Source organism: Chanodichthys erythropterus, chromosome 7 (assembly GCF_024489055.1).
Source record: "Chanodichthys erythropterus isolate Z2021 chromosome 7, ASM2448905v1, whole genome shotgun sequence".
In the NCBI taxonomy this organism is placed as follows: Eukaryota; Metazoa; Chordata; class Actinopteri; order Cypriniformes; family Xenocyprididae; genus Chanodichthys; species Chanodichthys erythropterus.
The window spans coordinates 25,303,659-25,324,716 of NC_090227.1; the positions used below are offsets into that span (position 1 = coordinate 25,303,659).

The window sequence follows — 21,058 nt, forward strand, 5'->3', positions numbered from 1 at the left end:
GAGTCTGGTGTTAGTGCCTGTTTTGTTCTCTTCACTTTTACCGCACGACTCCTACATGCTGCCACTGTTGTCTCGACAACCTGTACTTTATATTGATCAGGTCAAAAATGAAAGCAAAAAAAAAAAGTACTGTAGAGGCTATCTGATCCGACTAAATGAGACTTTCTGGAGTTGCTTTCAAGAGGAGGTGTGGTTGAATCCTCCAGTGTGTTTTGTAATGTTGTAAGATGCTGGCATGGGCATCTGTAGTGGCATGGAGGCGTGTCCTCAAGGAATGTAGGGTATTTTTTTCAATGTAAACTGAACCAAATTTTTGCTCTAAGATGCCACGGAGTGCTCGTGTGACCACAAAGACTGTTTTAGGATGCTGCTGAAGTTTGACTGACCATACTATTGTAGTGTAGGTTATTATTACAGTGCAAGCTGCAAGGCTAAAGACCTTAGTGTTTTACTTTAAGAATATTGTATCGTCTATGGACATTGGAATTATGGGATGGAGCTCCATGGACAAAGTTCTGGCCTTGTTTTGGCAACTTCTGCACTTCTTTCAGGTAATAATTCATTTAAACAGTTCATTCTAAATGTATTACTTCATCTTCAAGTTAAGGAAGTAAAAAAAATGCAATTGTATGCTGTGAATTACTGTGAAGAAATATGCCTTTCTGAGTTATATAACAAAACCTGTTTGTGGTAAAAACATTCTAAACTAGAATAGTTATTTAGAAAAGCTTCAAAGTCAACATGAAATCAAAATGGACTCTGTTTGCTTTCTTAATAAATATTCCTGTGCCATTATCCATTAGTTCATGAAAATGAACTTTGGATTAAAGATTGTAAAGACACAAAAAATACAATCTTTCATCAAAACCTGGTAACTTTTGCATCTGAAATAATGTTAATCACTAGACAAATACTGCTTTTTTTATATTATTTTTCAGCCTTTGTTAAATCTTCCAGATAATTCAGTGGTGCCTAACGTTAATATAATAAAGGTTTTGACAATAATAGTGCAATAATACTTTTTACCTCCCTCTGGAATACAAGTCCCTTTGTTAATCATCGAATGTCCTATGTAGTACATGCAGAAGTGTGATGTGAACAACTTTTCATGTTGATTTTACAAGGAGTTTAATAAAGTAGTATTAAAGGTTTGATAGAAAAACAATGATCTGCACCCAATCCCTAGATTTTTCTTTCATCTTGTCCTTCAGGCTTTCAGTCTTTCATGTCCCAGAAGTCCATCCTCTGTCCATGTGCAGGTGGCGTTTCAGTGTTTTCCATCACAGACAGCTAATTTCTATGCACTTTCATTGGGAAACAAGGTGCAAAACAAACACAATCCCTCTCAAATGATCACACGCATTGATAATATGTTTGATTAATGGAGTCTTTCCCCCCTCTGTCAGGTGCTGAGCAGTATTTCAGTTTGTGAAGACGTGTGTGAGTGTGTGATGATGTTCAGAGCACCACAAGTGTATGAGAAACTGGAATTTAGTCTGCAATCATACAATAACACAGAACTGCTGGATGCCAAGACATTCCACCTTGGTAACAATAAAGACAGTATCTTCAACTACACAAATGAACATATTGTTTTATTTGTATATTTTATTTACCATCATTGAGATTCTACTTTGTTTTGGCTCTTGTTTTCCTCTGTTAGTTCCTCTCCTGAGCTCCTCTTTAAGCTTGAGCATCTCATCCACGACTGCCATGTTCAGCTGGTCTACATTAGGTGATGGAAATGTCTTGGATGTGTGTTTGGATGAGCAGTGTTGGGTTGCATCCCATTTTCAGCCATTCCACCAGGTGAAAGGGTTACAGCCTGGACATCGTTATAATGTCATTGTGAAAAAGAAAACATTCTTCCCTCATCTCCAAATTAACGTTACACAAAGCCTTCAGATGGCCATAAAAACAGGTATGTACACAAACACATACTCTCACATGCTTATTGTTGGGTCTGTGATGAATTATGTTCCTTTATTTTAAAGGGTTAGTTCACCCAAAAATGAAAATAATGTCATTTATTACTCACCCTCATGTCGTTCTACACCCGTAAGACCTTTGTTCATCTTTGGAACACAAATTAAGATATTTTTGATAAAATCCGAAGGCTCAGTGCAATGGTACTTCCTCTCTCAAGATCCATAAAGGTACTAAAAACATTTAAATCAGTTCATGTGAGTACAATGGTTCAATGTCAATATTATAAAGTGACGGGAATACTTTTTGTGCACCAAAAAAACAAAATAATGACTTTTTAACAAAGTCAAGTGATGGCGATTTTTAAAACACTGTTTCATGAAGTTTCGGAGCTTTACGAATCGAATCAGTGTTTCGGAGCGCCAAAGTCACATGATTTCAGCAGTTTAGCAGTTTGACACAAAAGATTCATAACGCTCTGAAGCAGTGTTTTGAAATCAGGCATCACGAGATATTGTTAAAAAGTCGCTATTTTGTTTTTTTGGTGCACAAAAATATTCTCGTCGCTTTATAATATTAATATTGAACCACTGTACTCACATGAACTGATTTAAATGTTTTTAGTACCTTTATGGATCTTGAGAGAGGAAGTGTCATTGCTGGTGATGCAGGCCTTGCTGAGCCATCGGATTTTATCAAAAATATCTTAATTTGTGATCCGAAAATGAATGAAGGTCTTACGGGTGTGGAACGACATGAGGGTGAGTAATAAAAGATATTATTTTAATTTTTTGGGTGAACTAACCCTTTAAGTTACTTTGGATAAAAGTTTCTGCTAAGTACGTGAAGGTAAATATCTCAAAAGTAAAGTTATGTAAAGCCAAAATTCTTTTACTGGGCTTGATACAATAGGAGAACCTTTTAGTTTCTCAAATACTTTTATTTAGAAAATTATAACATTTATTAATGAAACTGCTGTGGGATTTGAGATTTTTAGTGAATAACTTAAATTTCAATCCATTTCTCACACAAAAACAATCGTATGACTTCAGAAGACTTAGAATATAGTGCACGAAAACCAAAAACTAGACTAAAACTAAATTTAAATTAAGCTGAAAAAAAAAAAAAAAAATATATATATATATATTTTTATATATATATATATATATATATATATATATATATATATATATATATATATATATATATATATATATATATATATATATATATATATATTAGATGAAAAGTTAAAAGTTAAGTTGAAGTACTAAAATTGCTAAAACTGAAATAAAAAATAGGCTAAACGGAAATACTAATATATATATAAAACACAACACATTTACAAAAACTAAAATGGAAATTACACTTCATTTTGATGGTCCACTTTAGACATTCTGTTGACTGTAAGTTACTTTGCACCTACATTTCAATTAACTCTCATTAGAGGATTAGTTGAATATTAGTAGACTGTTAAGGGTAGGGTTCGGCTTAATAAATGTAATTTATTAATAAATTCGGCTTGTAGAATAAGTTGACATTGCACTTGCAAAGTTTCTTATATTCAGTAGAATGTCTGTTGGGGGAGCACCAAAATAAAGTGTTAGAAACAGAATGTCTAAAGGGTAAAAGTGTTACCAAAATATAATAACGTAAAGCAAAATCAAAATCTTAATAAAATTGGCTAAAATATTAATAGAATATTAATAAAAGTAAATATTTGATTATGATTTTTGCCATTTTTTTGGGACATTATATTATATTTGACTATGTAAATCACCATATTTTCAGGGTACTGGTGTGTTCTCGTCACCACAGACGAGGAAATACTGATACAAAGACTTTATTCTAAATGCAGGAGATAATAGGAGAATCAAACGCAGGAGAAAACAAGACAATCAAACTATCATGAACACACTACATTAAGACAATAGAGGACAAATAACTAACTCAAACTGAAGGCTTATATACACAGCAGACAAAGGGAAAAACTAACCAGACCTGAACTGAGGAACTTAATCACTTAGTAACCATAGAAACAAACAGGGAGAGAACAGAGGAGAACTGAACTAATTAAAGGTGCTGAAGAGGATGTTGTGTTTTATACATTTTTGCAATATTACTTGAAACTGTCTTTACTAACTGATAAAAGACTATTTATTAGGTGCACTGAAAGTAATAATATTAATATACATCATCTGTGCACGAGGTAGGGCCTTAAAAACATCAGCCAATCGTTTACGCGATCATCGCGTAAACGATTGGCCCTCTGGCTTGTCAATCACTGCCATGACGTTCCTTGTGAGAGATGTGCGCGGCCAGTAACTTTCCACACTCCACAGGCGTGGCATTCGATGTTTTTGTCAGGAGACACGAGTAACAACTGCAGATTATGAATTAACTGTGGTGAGTCCGACATAATGAATCCACTAACACGACACAGCGAATGCCGGTGGTAAACACTCGCGTTCCAATACTCGTGCACGAATTTTGGGAGGCATTCCCTCGAAATGAGCTGTGACACATGCGCTCATTTCAAAAACTCAGTAACAGCCTTTGGTTTCTCAGTCGACGAAAAGATCCTCTTTAGCACCTTTAAGGGGCCATTTACACAACACCGTTTTCAACTAAAAACGGAAAACGTTTTATGCATTTTGGCCATTCATTTACACAACGGCGTTTTGGTGGCCTCGAAAAGCATCTTTTGAAAATAGGTTTCAAAGTGCAAGTTTTTGAAAATGGTCTCCGTGTAAACAACAAAAACGGCATTCTGTGAAAACGATGATGTCATGCACATGCACATTAAATGTTCAGTAGATAGTGTTTCATCGCCATCTATTGGCCTGCCAGCAGAATACAGCATTTTTAGTCATTTTCACGGATTCGTATGAATGAAGATTGTTTTGACAATTCATTGTATGCAGAAAACTCAAAGGAAAAACCTCTCCGTTTTAAGCATATATTGTTGTCATGTAAATGTACCCTAAGAGACCAGAACAGGGGTCTCCAAACTCAGTCCTGGAGGGCCACTGTCCTGCAGAGTTTAGCTCCAACCCCAAATAAACACACCTGAAACAGCTAATTAAGGACTAATTAAGCATACTAGAAACTTCCAGGTAGATGTGTTGAGGCAAGTTTTAGCTAAACTCTGCAGGACAGTGGCCCTCCAGGACTGAGTTTGGAGACCCCTGGACTAGAAGATTAACAGGGAACGCAAAACAATGAAACCTGAATGAAAACAGAACGTGACACATATACGCCTTGGTTGAATGAAAAGTGTAGAATAGAGATCTTTTGTGTAATCTCCATTTGTGCTCCTTGAAATAAAATATCATACTGATTTGGAATGTCAAATGTTTGAAGATTAAAAATTGTGTAGTAAAGAGTATAAAACCTTGTAAAGACACAGTTACACTGATGGTGTAACTTGTCCTCCTGCAGGTCAGTGTCTCGTTGGCTGGCTTGCTGTGGGGTGGAGCTGTTATAAAGTGAGCCCAAGGTTCACGTCATGGTCTGGAGCGAAGCAAACGTGTGAAAGATCAACCCCAGGGTCACATCTGGCCAACATACAGACAGATGCAGAGTTTCTGTCCATCACATCCTACTTAAAGTCCTATAACCATCTTCTGCTGTTGTGGACGGCTTTGAATGACCATGAGGTAGATGGCAAACACACATAAACAGTAATGACGTACAGTATTTCCTACTATTTTTGAAAGACAGGAGTGTGCAGCATGTTTACTCTGAACAGTGTGCAAATTGTCTGTATGCATAATGCATATATGCTTTTTCACTCATTATTTGCATTAATTTAAGGCATTTTTATACAAAAATGGTTCCTGAAGTTTTTTTTCTGCAGCAAAAAATATTTGAAAATCACACTTCTATATGTCATTCGAAGTGCTTTATGGGTTTGGGTTAGTGTGGGTTAGGGTTAGGGTTAAATCAAAACAATTTACTTGTACTCTAGTTGATGGAGCTTTCTTTGCAGAATCATGGGTAGTTTTTCAAACACGATTATTTAAAAAAATAAGTTGAAATAATACAGACTAATGCAGAGAATAACCTCATAGCTCATAGTAGATCTGTCTTTAGTTGTTTATAAGTTAAAAATCTATTCCCCTAAGGAGAAAATAAATGTAATTTTTACTTTCTGAACCAGACTGGTGGATTTTATACTGTTTGAAATGAGTTTTTTTTTTTTTGTTGTTTTTTGCGTACTGAAACTTTTAAAAATAGTATGCAGAATATAGTATATTCCATTTAGCCTCTGTTTTTAATATCTACAGACTGAAGGTGAACTCCGCTGGTCTGATGGCTCTACCTACAACTTAAATATTGAAGTGACATCGTCACTTGCACCCAATCAAACAGGCTGTGTTGCGATGCAGAAGAATGCCACTGGAACAGGATACTTCTTTACTGCTTTCCTGTGTTACCTGCAGCTCCCGTATATTTGTCAAGAAGAGTGTGAGTGATAAGGGGGGTATGATTTAGCAGGACATGTTCCTTGATCAACATCCACTGTTGTTCTTAGAAAAAGGGGTTGGGTTAGAGTCAGGATTGATTGGGTTGATAGGAATGTTGTTTCTGGACCAACAAAGCATGTTGATCCAGGAATATGTCCTGTTTTGATAAATCAAGCTGTGCGATAAGGATTTTCAGAGAAATGCCCTGCGGAAGACTGTATTGCTCTGAGGTTGCTCATTTAAAGCTCTGAAGTTTTTTTTTTTTTTATTTCAAAGTGCTTTTTATTGTTTTAAATGTACATAACACAATCAAACCAACATACATTCTCTTATGTCATACAAGGCATCCCCATCCACAAACCTCATACTTTGTACACATTATCTCACATATCTCCTTTCGTCGCAGAGAATGCACACAGAACACACACACGAAAAAAATAAAAAAGAGGAGAAGAAGAGGAGATGAGAACCTAATTGTTTTAATCTAAAGAATTAGCATCAAATGCATTTTCATAATAATCCAAGAAAGGTTCTGAAACCTTTCTGCTGAGTTTTGGACTGTAGTTCTTAACTTTTCAAGCTGGAGGAAGGACATAGGTTCGCACACCCAATGCAAGTGTTTTGGGGTTGAGGGAGATTTCCAATTTGTAAGAATTAGTCGGCGAGCTAACAGTGTAGAGAATGCTATTAATTGAGATTGGCCTCTTGAGACCCCAACTCTACTGTGTACCACCCCAAATATTGCAATTATAGGGTCTGGATCAATATTCTTTTTACAAATGTAGGTGAATGTATTAAATATCTCAGACCAGAATGCGCCTATGTTTGGGCATGACCAGAACATGTGAGACAGAGAAGCAGGGGCTTGGTGACAACGCATACAGTTGGGATCCACATTAGGATACATTTTGGCCAATTTGGTCCTAGAGAGGTGCAGGCGATTAAATACTTTGAATTGTATCAACCTGTGCCTGACACAGATAGACGATGTGTATATTTTATGTATAGCTCTTTGCCAAATTTCATCCATCAATTCTGTATTTAGATCCTCCTTCCACTGTACCTTAAGAGACAGAAGAGATGGGCATTTCATAGCCTGAATAACAGTATACAGCTGAGAGACACCACCCGAGAGATGAGGCTTGACCGTCAGACAATGATCAAGAGGGCCGGTATTTGGTTTTGAGGGGAATGAACGAAACTGGGAACGGACAAAATCACGGACCTGAAGATACCTAAAAAAATGTGTTTTTGGTAAACTTAATTTTCCAGCATTCTCCTTACGTCTCTCAAGAACTGTTTTCCGTACGCAAGGTATAGTTTTGTTCCATATAAATGTACTGATGTGCCTGTCAAGTTCCTTAAAGAATGATTTGGGTATGAAAATTGGGACTGTTTGGAATAAATACAAGATCTTAGGTAGCGTTACCATCTTTATTGAATTAATACGTCCAGCCAGGGACAGAGGCAGAGTAAACCAATGTTTAAGGTTCTCCTTGATCTGTCCTAAGGCTGATTTAAAGTTATTTTGGAATAGGTCCTTGTATCTACTTGTGACACTTACTCCCAGGTATGTCATGGGGCCCTCTGTAGTCCTGAATGGATATGAGTCAAAGGATCGATTCCAAGCCAGAACATTAATTGGGAACAAAACTGAAGTTTCTTTTAAATTGGCTATAATTCAGAAACCTTTGTTATTAGCAACATCGGTGGCCATTAATTGAACAACAGCCAGCAACTTAAAGGGTTAGTTCACCCAAAAATTCTGTCATTTATTACTCACCCTCATGTCGTTCCACACCCGTAAGACCTTCGGAACACAAATTAAGATATTTTGATTAAATCCGATGGCTCAGTGAGGCCTGCATCGCCAGCAATGACACTTCCTCTCTCAAGATCCATAAAGGTACTAAAACATATTTAAAACAATTCATGTGAGTACAGTGGTTCTATCTTAATATTATAAAGTGAAGAGAATACTTTTTGTGTGCCAAAAAAACAAAATAATGACTTTTCAACAATATAGTTGTTACGTGACGTGTGTAGATGAAGGCACAAGGATGAAGGAGAGTACATGGAGTAGAATTTAATGATAGAAACAGGCAGGAGACTCAAAATACACATCCAACATAAACAAGAACGGACAAGGAATGATAGAAAAAACACAGGGTATATATACAGGACTCAAACAAATTAACTAATGAGGGCGATAATGAACACAGGTGGAAACTAATTACATAATTAACAGACTGACAGACAGAACTAGGTCAAACTAAGGAATACCACAATGAACATGTAACAATAATGATGGGCGATTTCAAAACACTGCTTCGGAGCTTTACGAATCAAATCAGTAATTCGGATCTCCTATCAAACAGCTCGTGAAATCATGTGACTTTGGCGCTCTGAGTCACTGATTCGATTCGTGAAGCTCCGAAGCAGTGTTTTGAAATCGATCATCACTATGTTGTTGAAAAGTCATTGTTTTTTTTGGCGCACAAAAAGTATTCTCGTTGCTTTATAATATTAACATAGACCACTGTACTCACATGAACTGTTTTAAATATGTTTTTAGTACCTTTATGGATCTTGAGAGAGGGTGAACTAACCCTTTAGCTTGTGCTTGTAACGTACAAGAGACGATTCAAGGCCCCGATACCCACAGCAAAGTTCTTTCTCATTCTTTAAGAAATTAAAAGAAGTTGGAAATACCTTAACAGCGATATACTGTTAACAAACATCCCAACTCTGCGACATTTAAATATGTAAATATGTGATGCATGCTTTCCTCTCAATAACAAGAACGCACAAAAATGACAGTGTTGAGAAAACGTACTCGGTTACTAACGTAACCTCGGTTCCCTGAGATACGGAACGAGTACTGCATATGGGGAAAGGTCTCCCTTTTTCCCCGCTGCTGAAGCCTTTTTCAATAACGCAGTGTAACTGCATCGTCATTGGTTCACTCATAGACAAGTTGTTGAACCAATGACGACGCGGCATAGCTGCGCGGCCTATGGCGACAAAGCGTGCGAATATTCACGCCGAAATGGGCGGGGTTACGGGCTATATAAGCAAGCGTTTCGCCATAGGATTTCAGTGTAATCGACTGAAGCGACGACCCTGAAGCCGCAGCCTCGTGGCACGGCAAGTGACGCATTACTCGTTCCGTATCTCAGGGAACCGAGGTTACGTTAGTAACTGAGTACGTTCCCTTTCGATACTTCACTCGTACTGCGTATGGGGAACGAATTCAACCACGCCGTGCCACTGGGAACGATACAGCCTGAATTTGGACACATGGAAGGGGGTCCAAGAAAACAAGTGAGAAGGCAAAGCCTTAATCGAACCCTCTGGTTACACTTAAGGAAATAATTCCTGGGGTTGTGTGAGGCGGAACTCACTAGAGGCCGCTAAATCACACTGAAAGAACCCGAGCTTGCAAGGTCGGGACATCGAGATGATAGAATCTGACAAAAGTGGACGGCGAAGACCAGCCGGCCGCCTCACAGATGTCTTGAATGGAAACTCCATTGGACCAAGCCCACGAGGAAGCCATTCCTCTAGTGGAGTGGGCCCTGACTCCTATGGGGCAGTCTGCACCCAGTGAGGAGTAGCACAGGTTAATAGCGTCCACTATCCAACGGGAGAGGCGCTGTTTTGAGACCGGAGACCCCTTGGTGCGGCCACCAAAACAAACGCTCCGCGTTTGAACCACGTGGGGTCCATCCAAGGTTTCAGAGCTAGAAGACAGGCCTGATTGACCTTGAGACATAAGCGGCCGTGCCGCCAGGCGCTGGGAGGAACCCGGAACTTCAACCAGTACTGAAGAGGCCGCATCCGAAGAAGGCCGAGCTGCAGCACCGGGGAGGCGGAAGCCATCAGCCCTAGTAGCCTCTGGTTAAACTTCAGAGGGAGACAGGCTTTGTTCTTGATTGAGGCCGCGAGCTGCTGAATCGCTAGAGCACGCTCCGGCGAGACTACTGCCGACATACGGACTGAGTCGAAAACTGCCCCCAGAAACGAAATTCGCTGGGTGGGGCACAGCGAGCTCTTGGCTAGGTTGACCCTGAGACCCAGACATTGTAAATGGCTGAGGAGCACGGATCTGTGGTGTTCCAGCTCGACTCGCGAACAGGCTAGGATGAGCCAGTCGTCGAGATAATTCAGGACCCGGATTCCCATCTGCCTCATCGTTCTGTTTGCCTGAGAGAGGAGGTCCCGTCTCAGGGGAATAGGCCACGGGGCTCTCAGGGAGAGCTTGAACAGCTCCGAGGACCAAACCTGGTTCCTCCAGAGCGGGGATACCAGAAGGACTCTGTGTTGGTCTTCTCTGATGCGCCTGATAACCTGAGGGATCAGTGCGATCGGAGGAAAGGCGTAAAGGCGGTGAGGGCGGAGCGGTGCGTCATGTGAAGGCGGGCGGAATACGGAGCGCGCCACGACTTCGTGAGCTCCCCGTGGACCTCGGGAAAAAAGGGCGCTGAGCGCTGGCGAGGTGCTTGGTGGCGGCCTGGCAGGAACCATTCCTCCAGGCGGCTGCAAGACGGCTCCTCTGGAGGGGCCCATTCGAGGTCCAGCTCTTCCACAGCTCTGGACAGGACGCGGAAAAGCTCGGCATCCATGCCCTGGCCGTGCTCAACGGGTTCCAAGGGAGGCGGAGCAGTGTCTTCCGGCTCGCCAGCCCATGCTTCTGCTTCGGAAGCCGCAAGTGACATGGAGTCATCCTGCTCGTCGTCTGTTCCTCCAAATGAGACGAGGTCACTTGCTTCGGCAGAGGGACGCTGCTCAGGGCGGGAGAACGGGACGGGAGATGGTTCCCTCGGAGGAGAAAGCGAGGCACGCGGGGGCTGGGCCGGCGTGAGCTCGTCTGACTCCGGGCGCTGAATCGCTCTACCCCACTGTCTCTTCCTGGCCGGTTCGCGTGAGGAAGAAGACGGGAGGGCGCGAGCGGCGAGATCGCCTTCCGTGAAGAAGGCGACCCGCGAGAGCAGGGAACTGAGACTCATGTACTCGCAGTCCCCAGCAAGCGCGCCGTCCGCATGGGGCTTGCCCAGGCAGGCGACGCACTCGGCGTGACCGTCGCTATCGTGCAGGGGGGCCCTGCACGTAGCACATGAGTGATGGGGCATCGTGAGACGCCGGTGACGTGAAAACGGCAGTTGGGTGGCTCTTTAGAGCGGCGAGGACCGCGGAAGCTCTTTTAGGAGCGGTGAAAACCGCTGAAATCGCTCTTTTAGAACGTCGTTAAGCCGCCGGTGAAGCTCTCAGGCGGCGCGCCGGATGGCGGCAGGGTACACACAGGAAGCGGCCGGGAGCGGGAAGCGGCGGCTCAACGACGGCGCTGAAGCTGCAGTCAGTGAGGGCGCCGGCGCTGTCCTCAACCGGCGAGTCCAGGCGAGTCCGCTGCGGGAGCCTCTTCAGATGGCGGCGAGAGCTGTCAGGAAGGCGGCAAGCTTCTTCGGCTTCAGGCGGAGATCAGCGAAGAGATGTAGAGGTCGTCGCTGAAGGAGAAAACACTGAAATCCTATGGCGAAATGCCTGCTTATATAGCCCGTAACCCCGCCCATTTCGGCGGGAATATTCGCGCGCTTTGTCGTCATAGGCCGCGCAGCTATGCCGCGTCGTCATTGGTTCAACAACTTGTCTATGAGTGAACCAATGACGATGCAGTTACACTGCGTTATTGAAAAAGGCTTCAGCAGCGGGGAAAAAGGGAGACCTTTCCCCATACGCAGTACGAGTGAAGTATCGAAAGGGAACAGCAGTTAAGAAAGCATCTGATAGTGATGTGGGTAAAATTACACTGTTATTATAGTTTGATTATAATGTATATTTGAAACTATATAGATCTGGCTATGTGAGACTATAGTTTGAATTAATCCATTTTCTTTGCATTACACTGACATTACTGTACAGAAAAGCTTGGTAACACATTACAGTAAGGTTCATTAGTTAACAATAGTTAACTACATCAGTTAACATGAACTAATAATGAACTGCACTTCTACAGCATTTATTAATCTTTGTTAATGTTAATTTCAACGTTTACTAATACATTATTACAATCTTGTTAACATTATTTAATGCACTGTGAACTAACATGAACAAACAATGAACAGCTGGATTTTCATTAACTAACGTTAACGAAGATTAGTAAATACAGTAACAAATATATTGCTCATAGTTAGTTCATGTTAGTGAATACATTAACTAATGTTTAACTAATGAACCTTATTGTAAAGTGTTACTAAAAGCTCTTTCGTCATTATCCTGAACATTGTATAAGCATTCATTTCTTGTGGCATAGAATGAAACTGAGACTCTTGGGAGAGCATGTAACCATAACATCCTTTTGATTTTCGCGGTAAAAACAGTCTACAGCTTTTCATAGATGACCTAGGAGGTCGGGGATGAACGAAAGTCTTTCTTATAAGCTGTCCACACACTGGCAATATAAAAGCTATTAATAATATATATTTTTTTTTACATATAGTCCTTTTAACTAAATATTAGCTATGTTTCCATCCACCTATTTTTATGTGCATTTTGGGATATTGCATAAAAAAAAAACGCTGGATGGAAAGGCCAAGATGCGCATAAATTCTAAAAATGTACATAAAAAAAACGTATGCACTCAAATGAGTAGGATACATTTTTTATGCGACGCGAAAATATGCACATAAACTATGATGGAAACACTTTTACCGAATAAATTCCTCGATGCGCATCAAAAAAGACAATGTGACTTTACAGTGTGACAGCATAACTGGACTAACCAGCGGACCGATCTCGTTGCATAGCATCTGAAATGCTGTTTTTGGTCATTCTGTAATGCTTGAGCAAATGTTTGTTACGGTTGCTGGTGTATAAAGCACACGACGAGGAGAAATATACATAAACAAGTCTTTTACTGGAATATCCACAGGAGAATACAGGAACAGGCAGGAACATTCACCAAACAATACAAGTACAATACCAGACCACACAGGACTGGAAACACAGGGCTTATATACAAGGGATAACAAGCAGGGTGATAAGGAACAGCTGGGTGTGATGATTAGTTGTTATGGTGAATGACTAGTGGCGGGAAATAGAACAACAACAAGTCCAGAGTGAGTCCAAAACAGAGTGCACATGTAACATATCGCCACCTCCCGGAAAGGCGCGTCCTCGCGCCGTGGAGAGGGGAAGAAGAAATGGATGGTGCTGATGGTGTAGGAGGCGGTTCGGGAGGCGGACGGCTATCTTGGGAGGAGGCGAAGTGCAGGAGTCCAGGGAGGTGCTGATGGAGGAGAAATCCAGGGAAGTACAGGTGGTGAAGTCCAGGGAGCAGAGGAGACCAGATGTTGCTCCAGGCCACAACCAGGACGGCGACCCAAGGCGGCGTTGCTGGAGGGAGGAGCCGAGGTGGTGAAGCGTTCCAAACCACCTTGGGGAGGCGTGGAAGCAGCGCCGCCGATGAAGAGGGACCCTTAGGCGAAGACAGAGAGCCGAAGGAGCGGAGTGATGCCGATGACCTCTGAGTCCGCGACGACGTCCTCGTGACGGCCCCCCGAGGCAGCAGCAGTGTACCGGAGGGCTGAGGTGGAGCTGGACCAACTGAGGGCCGAGGCGGAGTCTGAGGGAAGGCGGAGCCCAACGGAGCCGTAGGGGTGGAGGGTCGGAGAAACTCGAACGACCCGTAAGTCCGTGGCGAAGTGCTGGCGATGACTGACCCAGGCGGAGTCGCAGGACCAAGGGAGTCCAGTGGAGCCGAAAGCTCGATGGTCACTGCTGTAGATGAGGGTGGCAGGAGCAGAGGCGGAGGAGTCAGGATGATGAGTCGAGGTGGAATGACGTGATCTGAGGCTGGAGGTGGAGCCACAGGATCCTCATTGCCTGAGGCTGGCTCACAGCAGGCCCCTGGTGTAGCCACGCCACTGAGAGGAGGCTGGAGTAGAGCTGAGGGCGTGATGTGAGACAGTGAAGGCTGGGTAGCAGGCAAGGTTGTGGGCTGGAGAACAGGCAGAAAAGCAGAGGGACTAGGACAAACAAAGTCATTAACGGGGTTTTGGAGAGGAGGTGGGAGAGGGAAGCTGGGTGGGACCATTTCATCCAAAATGAAAATGACAGTCTCAGGAGGTACTAACGCAGGTAAGGAATCTTCTTCAAAGTCATAATGGTCTATAGTGCTTGCCTGGAACTCACTCTCAGTGGCAGGAGTGTGGGCAGGGCTCCCATCCAACCACTCGTGTTCCACACGGTCTCCCTCGGCGATGGTAGCAGCAGACTCACACACCTGGTCAGACACGCTGGGCTCCGTCTCCGCGGCGATGTTACGCTCAGTCGTTCCACTCATCGCTGGCTCTTGCATCGCGGTGGAGGCGGGCTCTCTGTCTTCGGTGGCGCTGCGCTGTCTTTCCACACCGTCAGAGGGTTCCTGGCTGGGCACTGGAGTGGGAGTGGGACTGGCGTCGTTATCGTAGAAGCCCACGGTCATTGACGATCCACAGGACGCCAGTACCCACTCCACGTATTCAGGGAAGCTCCCTCGAGGTCCTTCCCCAGACAGCAGCGCTTTGGTGGCGGTGTTCAGGCCGGCAAACAGAAAGTTGCAAAGGCTGCTGTCCGGGAAATGTGTCGATGGTGCTAGGAACAGAAAGTCATTCAGATGTTCCTCGAGGGAGCGGTCCTTCTGCTCAAGGCAGATTAACAGAAATGCGGGTGTGTACATAGTGACGGGGAAGAGGAGTGAAACACGAAAAACACTGAGACGGAAAAAAAACAAAACACTAAACACGCCGCAATCTGTTTGACTGTTTCGGTCCGGTATTCTGTTACGGTTGCTGGTGTATAAAGCACACGACGAGGAGAAATATACATAAACAAGTCTTTTACTGGAATATCCACAGGAGAATACAGGAACAGGCAGGAACATTCACCAAACAATACAAGTACAATACTGGACCACACAGGACTGGAAACACAGGGCTTATATACAAGGGATAACAAGCAGGGTGATAAGGAACAACTGGGTGTGATGATTAGTTGCTATGGTGAATGACTAGTGGCGGGAAATAGAACAACAACAAGTCCAGAGTGAGTCCAAAACAGAGTGCACATGTAACAGTTTTATGCTATATTATAAATGTGCGCATAAGTTAAATACGCAACTTTGGATGGAAACATACCTATTGTCACAGATGTTTCTCCAGCATCATTAGAAGAAATAAAAGTAGACTCAAATGAGACAAATGCTGACATGAAATACAAATATAAAGCCATAAAATGAATGTGGATCAGAATTATTATTAATTAAATCAGTATGATGAAGTAAATCTAAAACTAAAACTATTAGAAATAATTTTTGTTAGCTGAAATAATACATAAATATTAGATGGAAAACTTAAATGAAAATTAGAAATGTTCCCTTGGCAACTAACTGAAATAAGTTAAGTTGAAGTACTGAAATTGCTAAAATTGAAATAAAAATAAAGCTAATTAAAAATATATATTTAAAAAACTAATTAAAATGACTAAAGCACATAACTAAAACTTAAACTAGATAAAAATTAAACCTAAAAATATAAAGATTTAAGATAATTCAAAATATTAATAAAATAAAAATTAAATTAAATAACTGATGTGGATGGCATAGCTGAGATTATTTGGGTTTTACAACAATTTGATGAGAAATATTAAATTCATATTTAGGTCTGTTTCTTTTGATTGCAGACTTTGGTGTCTTGGGAGATATGAGCACAGTTTGAGACGTTGAGAACATTTCTGAAACTCTAGAGAATATACATGAGTATACAATAGATAAAAAAAAAAAAAAATGAGAAGTAGTAGGCCAAAATGACACCTTCAGCCTATCTCTGAGTCTATATTTTGTTGGGTAATAGCAAAGACTCTAGATATAGAAAGACTAATAGGTTAACTCCTATTAGTTATGAATGGGAGAAACTGCAATGCGGAATATGGCGAAATAAGTCCCGCCTTCTAAGTAAAAGAGCCAATCGTTGATTGATAAAGTCATGCATCATTGCAGCTGCCGTTAGAAGCTCCAGTTCTCAAAGAAACCTGAGAGACTCGCTCTTAGGACTGCACATGTGCATTGGCTCATCTAGCCTGAAAAATAAGCTTTTTTAACGCTATTTAAGCATAAGAAACAACATTTATGGAAAAGTTAATGTCATATTTTATTGCTGATTGGAAATATGTTATTTAATTGTGAGGTCGCCAAGCATGTTTTTGAGATTTCTGGATTCCCCCATTCAAGTAGATAGGACTTGGCCTTAAATGCCTGAATTAGCTGCCCAGAGGAGTTGCAAATAGCCACAGAGTGAACAGACTTCCCTAAAGGGGCTTTGGTAATAGTACACTGTGATGATATCTACTTATAAGGACGCTTCTTTAAACTAAAATGACAAATGGATTGGCAAAAAATTGCTGGTCCACTTGAAATGTGACAACTGGTATAGGTTTTTGCAGCATAGTCTCCATTTACTCTTCATTTATTTGAATTGATGTCTAAGAGAAATATTTGAGACCTTAACAAGATTTCATTTGTGATTTTCTTTGAGAATAATCTTATCTACATGTGTTTATGTTACAGTGTTGCAGAGCAGTAGTAAATGGCTGTACCTGGAGAGTGTATGTGAGACAGAAGCAGCATTTATCTGGTCAAATGAATCTCACTTGGACTTGTCTGCTGGTTTTTCACTTGCTCTACAATCAGAAGATGAATCAATGGATGGAACTCTGTCAAGGATGCCACTCACAAACACTCAAAACAGAGTGAGAGTTCAAGGTCTCTCTCCTGGACACGTCTATTTTTTCTCACTGGTTCTTACACGCCCCAGTGGGGCGTCTCAGACACTTGGACCCATTTTTATCGCCAATACAAGTAAGTCTCTACATCTATAGTACCAACACACATTAAAGGAATAGTTTACCCAGAAATTAGCTTTTTTTGTTGGTTTGTTTAATGTTGCAGAGCCAAATCCTCCTCAGAATCTCACAGTGACAGCTGTTAAGTCCAATCTGATTGCAGTGTGGTGGACCGCCCCTGATTCTACCCAGAACGCTCTGTTCAAGCAATACATCTTGCACTGGGTGGATCTATCCTCTGGCAGAGGCCATTCTATTCGGGTGGACAAGACAAATCAGAGTGCTGTGATTGGTGGGTTGAAGGCGTATCATGCTTACAAGATCACAGTTTTGACTGTCACAGCTCAAGATGTGGAAAGCAATGACAGTATGTCCAAGACTGTCATTACAGGTAGGTTTTGCAAAAAAAAGTGTGTAGGATAGGAGATACTGAGGGGTGAATTCACTTCTGTGTGCAGTATTTCCATTCAAAACTATATGCCTCATAAACATGCCAACCATAGCTCAACTTAATAAAAACACTAAACACACAATAACACTGTGCAATGCTTATTTAAATTAATTGATATTCTTATCTCAGCAAACTCACCTATTGTGTGCCAATGAAGCTGCTGGGTTTTTATTTAAAAAATGGGGCAAAAGGCACAATATTTATACAAATACTTTAGCTAAAATAATGTTTTTAATAATGTCTAAGTTAATACTTGTTCAAAACAATCACTTTAACAAAGTTTGTACTATTTTCGGTTTATTTTGATAAAAGTATTCATTTTTGTTCAATAAATACACTGCCATTAAAATGTTAATATAAAATATATATTTTAAAAATACAGAAACAAAATTATTTTAAAAAGTAAAGATTCTGAAAGCATTGAAGGAGATCCCATAATAATTTATTTTACAGTAGTAACAATAAATGATATTTTATTATATGATATGATTAATATACACTACCGTTCAAAAGTTTGGGGTCTGTAAGATTTTTTAATGTTTTAAAAGAAGTATCTTCTGCTCACCAAGCCTGCATTTATATGATTAAAAATACAAACAAAAACAGTAATATTGTGAAATATTATTCCAATTTAAAACAGCTGTTTTCTATGTCAATATACAGTAAAGTGTAATTTATTCCTGTGATCAAAGCTGAATTTTCAGCATCATTACTTCAGTCTTCAGTGTCACATGATCCTTCAGAAATTAATCTAATATGATGTTTTGATGCTCAAGAAACATTCATTATTATTATCAATGTTGAAAACAGTTGTGTACAATTTTTTTTTCAAAATTATTTGAAGAATAGAAAGTTCAAAAGAACAGCATTTATTTAAAATAGAATATTTTCTAACATTATAATTGTCTTTACTGTAACTTTTGATCAGTTTAACTCATCCTTGATTAATAAAAGTATTGATTCATTTTATTTCTATCCCCCAAAAATAAAATTAAAATTCTTACTGACCCCAAACTTTTGAACGGTAGTGTTTAATGTTACAAAAGATTTAGATTTCAGACAAATGCTGTTCTTTTGAACTTTCTATTCATCATAGCATCATGAAATAAAAATGTAAATAACTGTTTTCAACATTGATAATAATCATAAATGTTTCTTGAGCATCAAATCATCATATTAGATTGATTTCTGAAGGATCATGTGATACTGAAGACTGGAGTAATGATGCTGAAAATCAGCTTTGATCACAGGAATAAATTACACTTTACTGTATACTGACATAGAAAACAGCTGTTTAAAATTAGAATAATATTTCACAATATTACTGATTTTGTTTGTATTTTCAATCAAATAAATGCAGGCTTGGAGAGCAGAATATACTTCTTTTAAAACATTAAAAAATCTTACTGACCCTAAACTTTTGAACGGTAGTGTATTTTTAAATATGGTTTCATTATAAATATGGTGATTATCTCTAATGTGGACACCCAACTTGATATTTACCCTCTTAATCTAACCATGTCATGTCAACAAATGGAAAAGTCAGCCAGCTGTTTATTATAATGTTAATTATTGTATCTTTAGCCCCAATAACAAATGCGCTTTTTACCCCAAATACCATACTTTTACATATTCTTCTGTTATTATATATTGTGTCAAAATATGTTCAATAATTTTAGTGATTCTCATATGCTACTTAAATCTACAATATTTAAAAAAACATTAAATATTACATCAGTTTAGTGCAGAATCAACTTTGTGTCCACGATCGCATCGAGGATCAGCCAAATTTCAACGTGCATCTTGAAAAGCGAATGTTTTGGAAAGTGCTGCGGCAAGTTTTTGTGCCATCTAGTGGTTCTGAGGAAAATAAAATCAAATGCGCCTTTTACCCGGTGCACCTTTAGCCCCGTTGTACCCTGTGTGTGAGGTCCTTGTAAACCCTACCTTAAAGGGACAAAATGTTCCCACAAGAATGGGAAGGACATTTTTGGTCCCCATGAGGAAAACAGCTTATAAATCATACTAAGTGATGTTTTTTGAAAATTTTAAAATGCAGAAGGTTTTCTGTGATGGGTAGAGGTAGGGTTAGGGGATATAAATACTAAATACAATCTGGGCTGTCTTTTTCTATCAATTCTTCAATAGGTAGATCTTGTCTTTCATAAAGGTCGAGGTCAGGGATCTTGGGCTTAAAAAGGTTGGTGACCACCGGTGTAGACAATTCATGCAAATAAGCAGATGCTTATAAATTAATTTTGAATGAATTCCCCCCTCAATTGGTTTTTAATAATTTGGGTTTTCTCACACGGTTATGGAGATCCACATAGATGTTTTTTTTTTGTTGATGTCTGTGTGTTTTAGAGGTTAGTCCTCCACGCAAGGTCTCGCTCAAGGTTGATGCTGTGGGTCTGGAGAACATGACTGTGTGCTGGTGGCCTTCACCTGATGAGGAAGTTGATGAATATTATGTCCGAATAACAAATCAGACCCAAACTAGAGAGTTCTGGTTAAATAGCTCCACCTGCGTCCCTCTTTCACAGCTCAAACCAGGTGGGACATATGAAGTGGGCGTGACTGCAGTGAAGGACAACAACAGAAGCGTACCAGTTACCATACAGCAGACTCTGAGTATGATTTGTTTGTTTTTATCTTCCTTTTACTTATAGGTGCCCTTTTTAGAACTTTTTTTTAAAAGATGTAATATAAGTCTAAGGTGTCCTCTGAATGTGTCTGTGAAGTTTCAGCTCAAAATACCCCATAGATTTTTTTTTATTAATTTTTTTAACTACCTATTTTGGGGCATAATTGGAAATGAGCCGTTTCATGCTGTGTGGCCCCTTTAATTCTCGTGCTCCACGCCCACGGAGCTCACGCTTGTCTTAAACAACATAAAAAAAGTTCAAACAGCTAATATAACCCTCAAAAAAAGTGTTCGTCATGCAGCATGTCTAATCGTGTAAGTACAGTGTTTATTTTGATGTTTATATTTGATTCTGAATGAGTTTGAGGCTGTGCTCCGTGGCTAACGGCTAATGCTACAATGTTGGAGAGATTTATAAAGAATGAAGTTGTGTTTATGAATTATACAGACTGCAAGTGTTTAATAATGAAAATAGTGACGGCTCTTGTCTCCGTGAATACAGTAAGAAACGATGGTAACTTTAACCACATTTAACAGTACATTAGCAACATGCTAACAAAACATTTAGAAAGACAATTTACAAATATCACTAAAAATATCATGTTATCATGAATCATGTCAGTTATTATCGCTCTATCTGCCATTTTTCGCTATTGTCCTTGCTTGCTTACCTAGTCTGATGATTCAGCTGTG

At 40.3% G+C, this 21,058-nt stretch overlaps 2 protein-coding genes across 2 annotated transcripts in view; both read left to right on the forward strand.

The window, feature by feature from the left end:
* The first annotated feature begins 362 nt into the window (after positions 1 to 362).
* On the forward strand, positions 363 to 17,306 carry LOC137022911 (uncharacterized). The gene is made up of 7 exons (XM_067389380.1): positions 363 to 551; positions 1,212 to 1,322; positions 1,407 to 1,548; positions 1,664 to 1,921; positions 5,368 to 5,585; positions 6,216 to 6,396; positions 16,996 to 17,306. The coding sequence occupies exons 1-7, from the start codon at positions 474 to 476 to the stop codon at positions 17,304 to 17,306; spliced, it is 1,299 nt and encodes a 432-aa protein (XP_067245481.1). The 5' UTR covers positions 363 to 473.
* A 285-nt stretch (positions 17,307 to 17,591) lies between these two features.
* Positions 17,592 to 21,058, forward strand: part of ptprq (protein tyrosine phosphatase receptor type Q) — a 76,625-nt gene continuing 73,158 nt past the window's right edge. The window contains exons 1-2 of the mRNA XM_067389381.1: positions 17,592 to 17,661; positions 20,086 to 20,352. Of these exons, the coding sequence (XP_067245482.1) occupies positions 17,640 to 17,661; positions 20,086 to 20,352 (289 nt within the window). The 5' untranslated portion in view covers positions 17,592 to 17,639. The remainder of the gene's footprint in view (positions 17,662 to 20,085; positions 20,353 to 21,058) is intronic.

Coding starts and splice junctions, on each gene's coding strand:
- LOC137022911 (XM_067389380.1), top strand. CDS start 474: ATGGACATTGGAATTATGGGATGGAGCTCCATGGACAAAGTTCTGGCC. Junction 1,922..5,367: donor TCAGATGGCCATAAAAACAG/GTATGTACACAA, acceptor GTCCTCCTGCAG/GTCAGTGTCTCGTTGGCTGG. Junction 6,397..16,995: donor GTATATTTGTCAAGAAGAGT/GTGAGTGATAAG, acceptor TTTATGTTACAG/TGTTGCAGAGCAGTAGTAAA.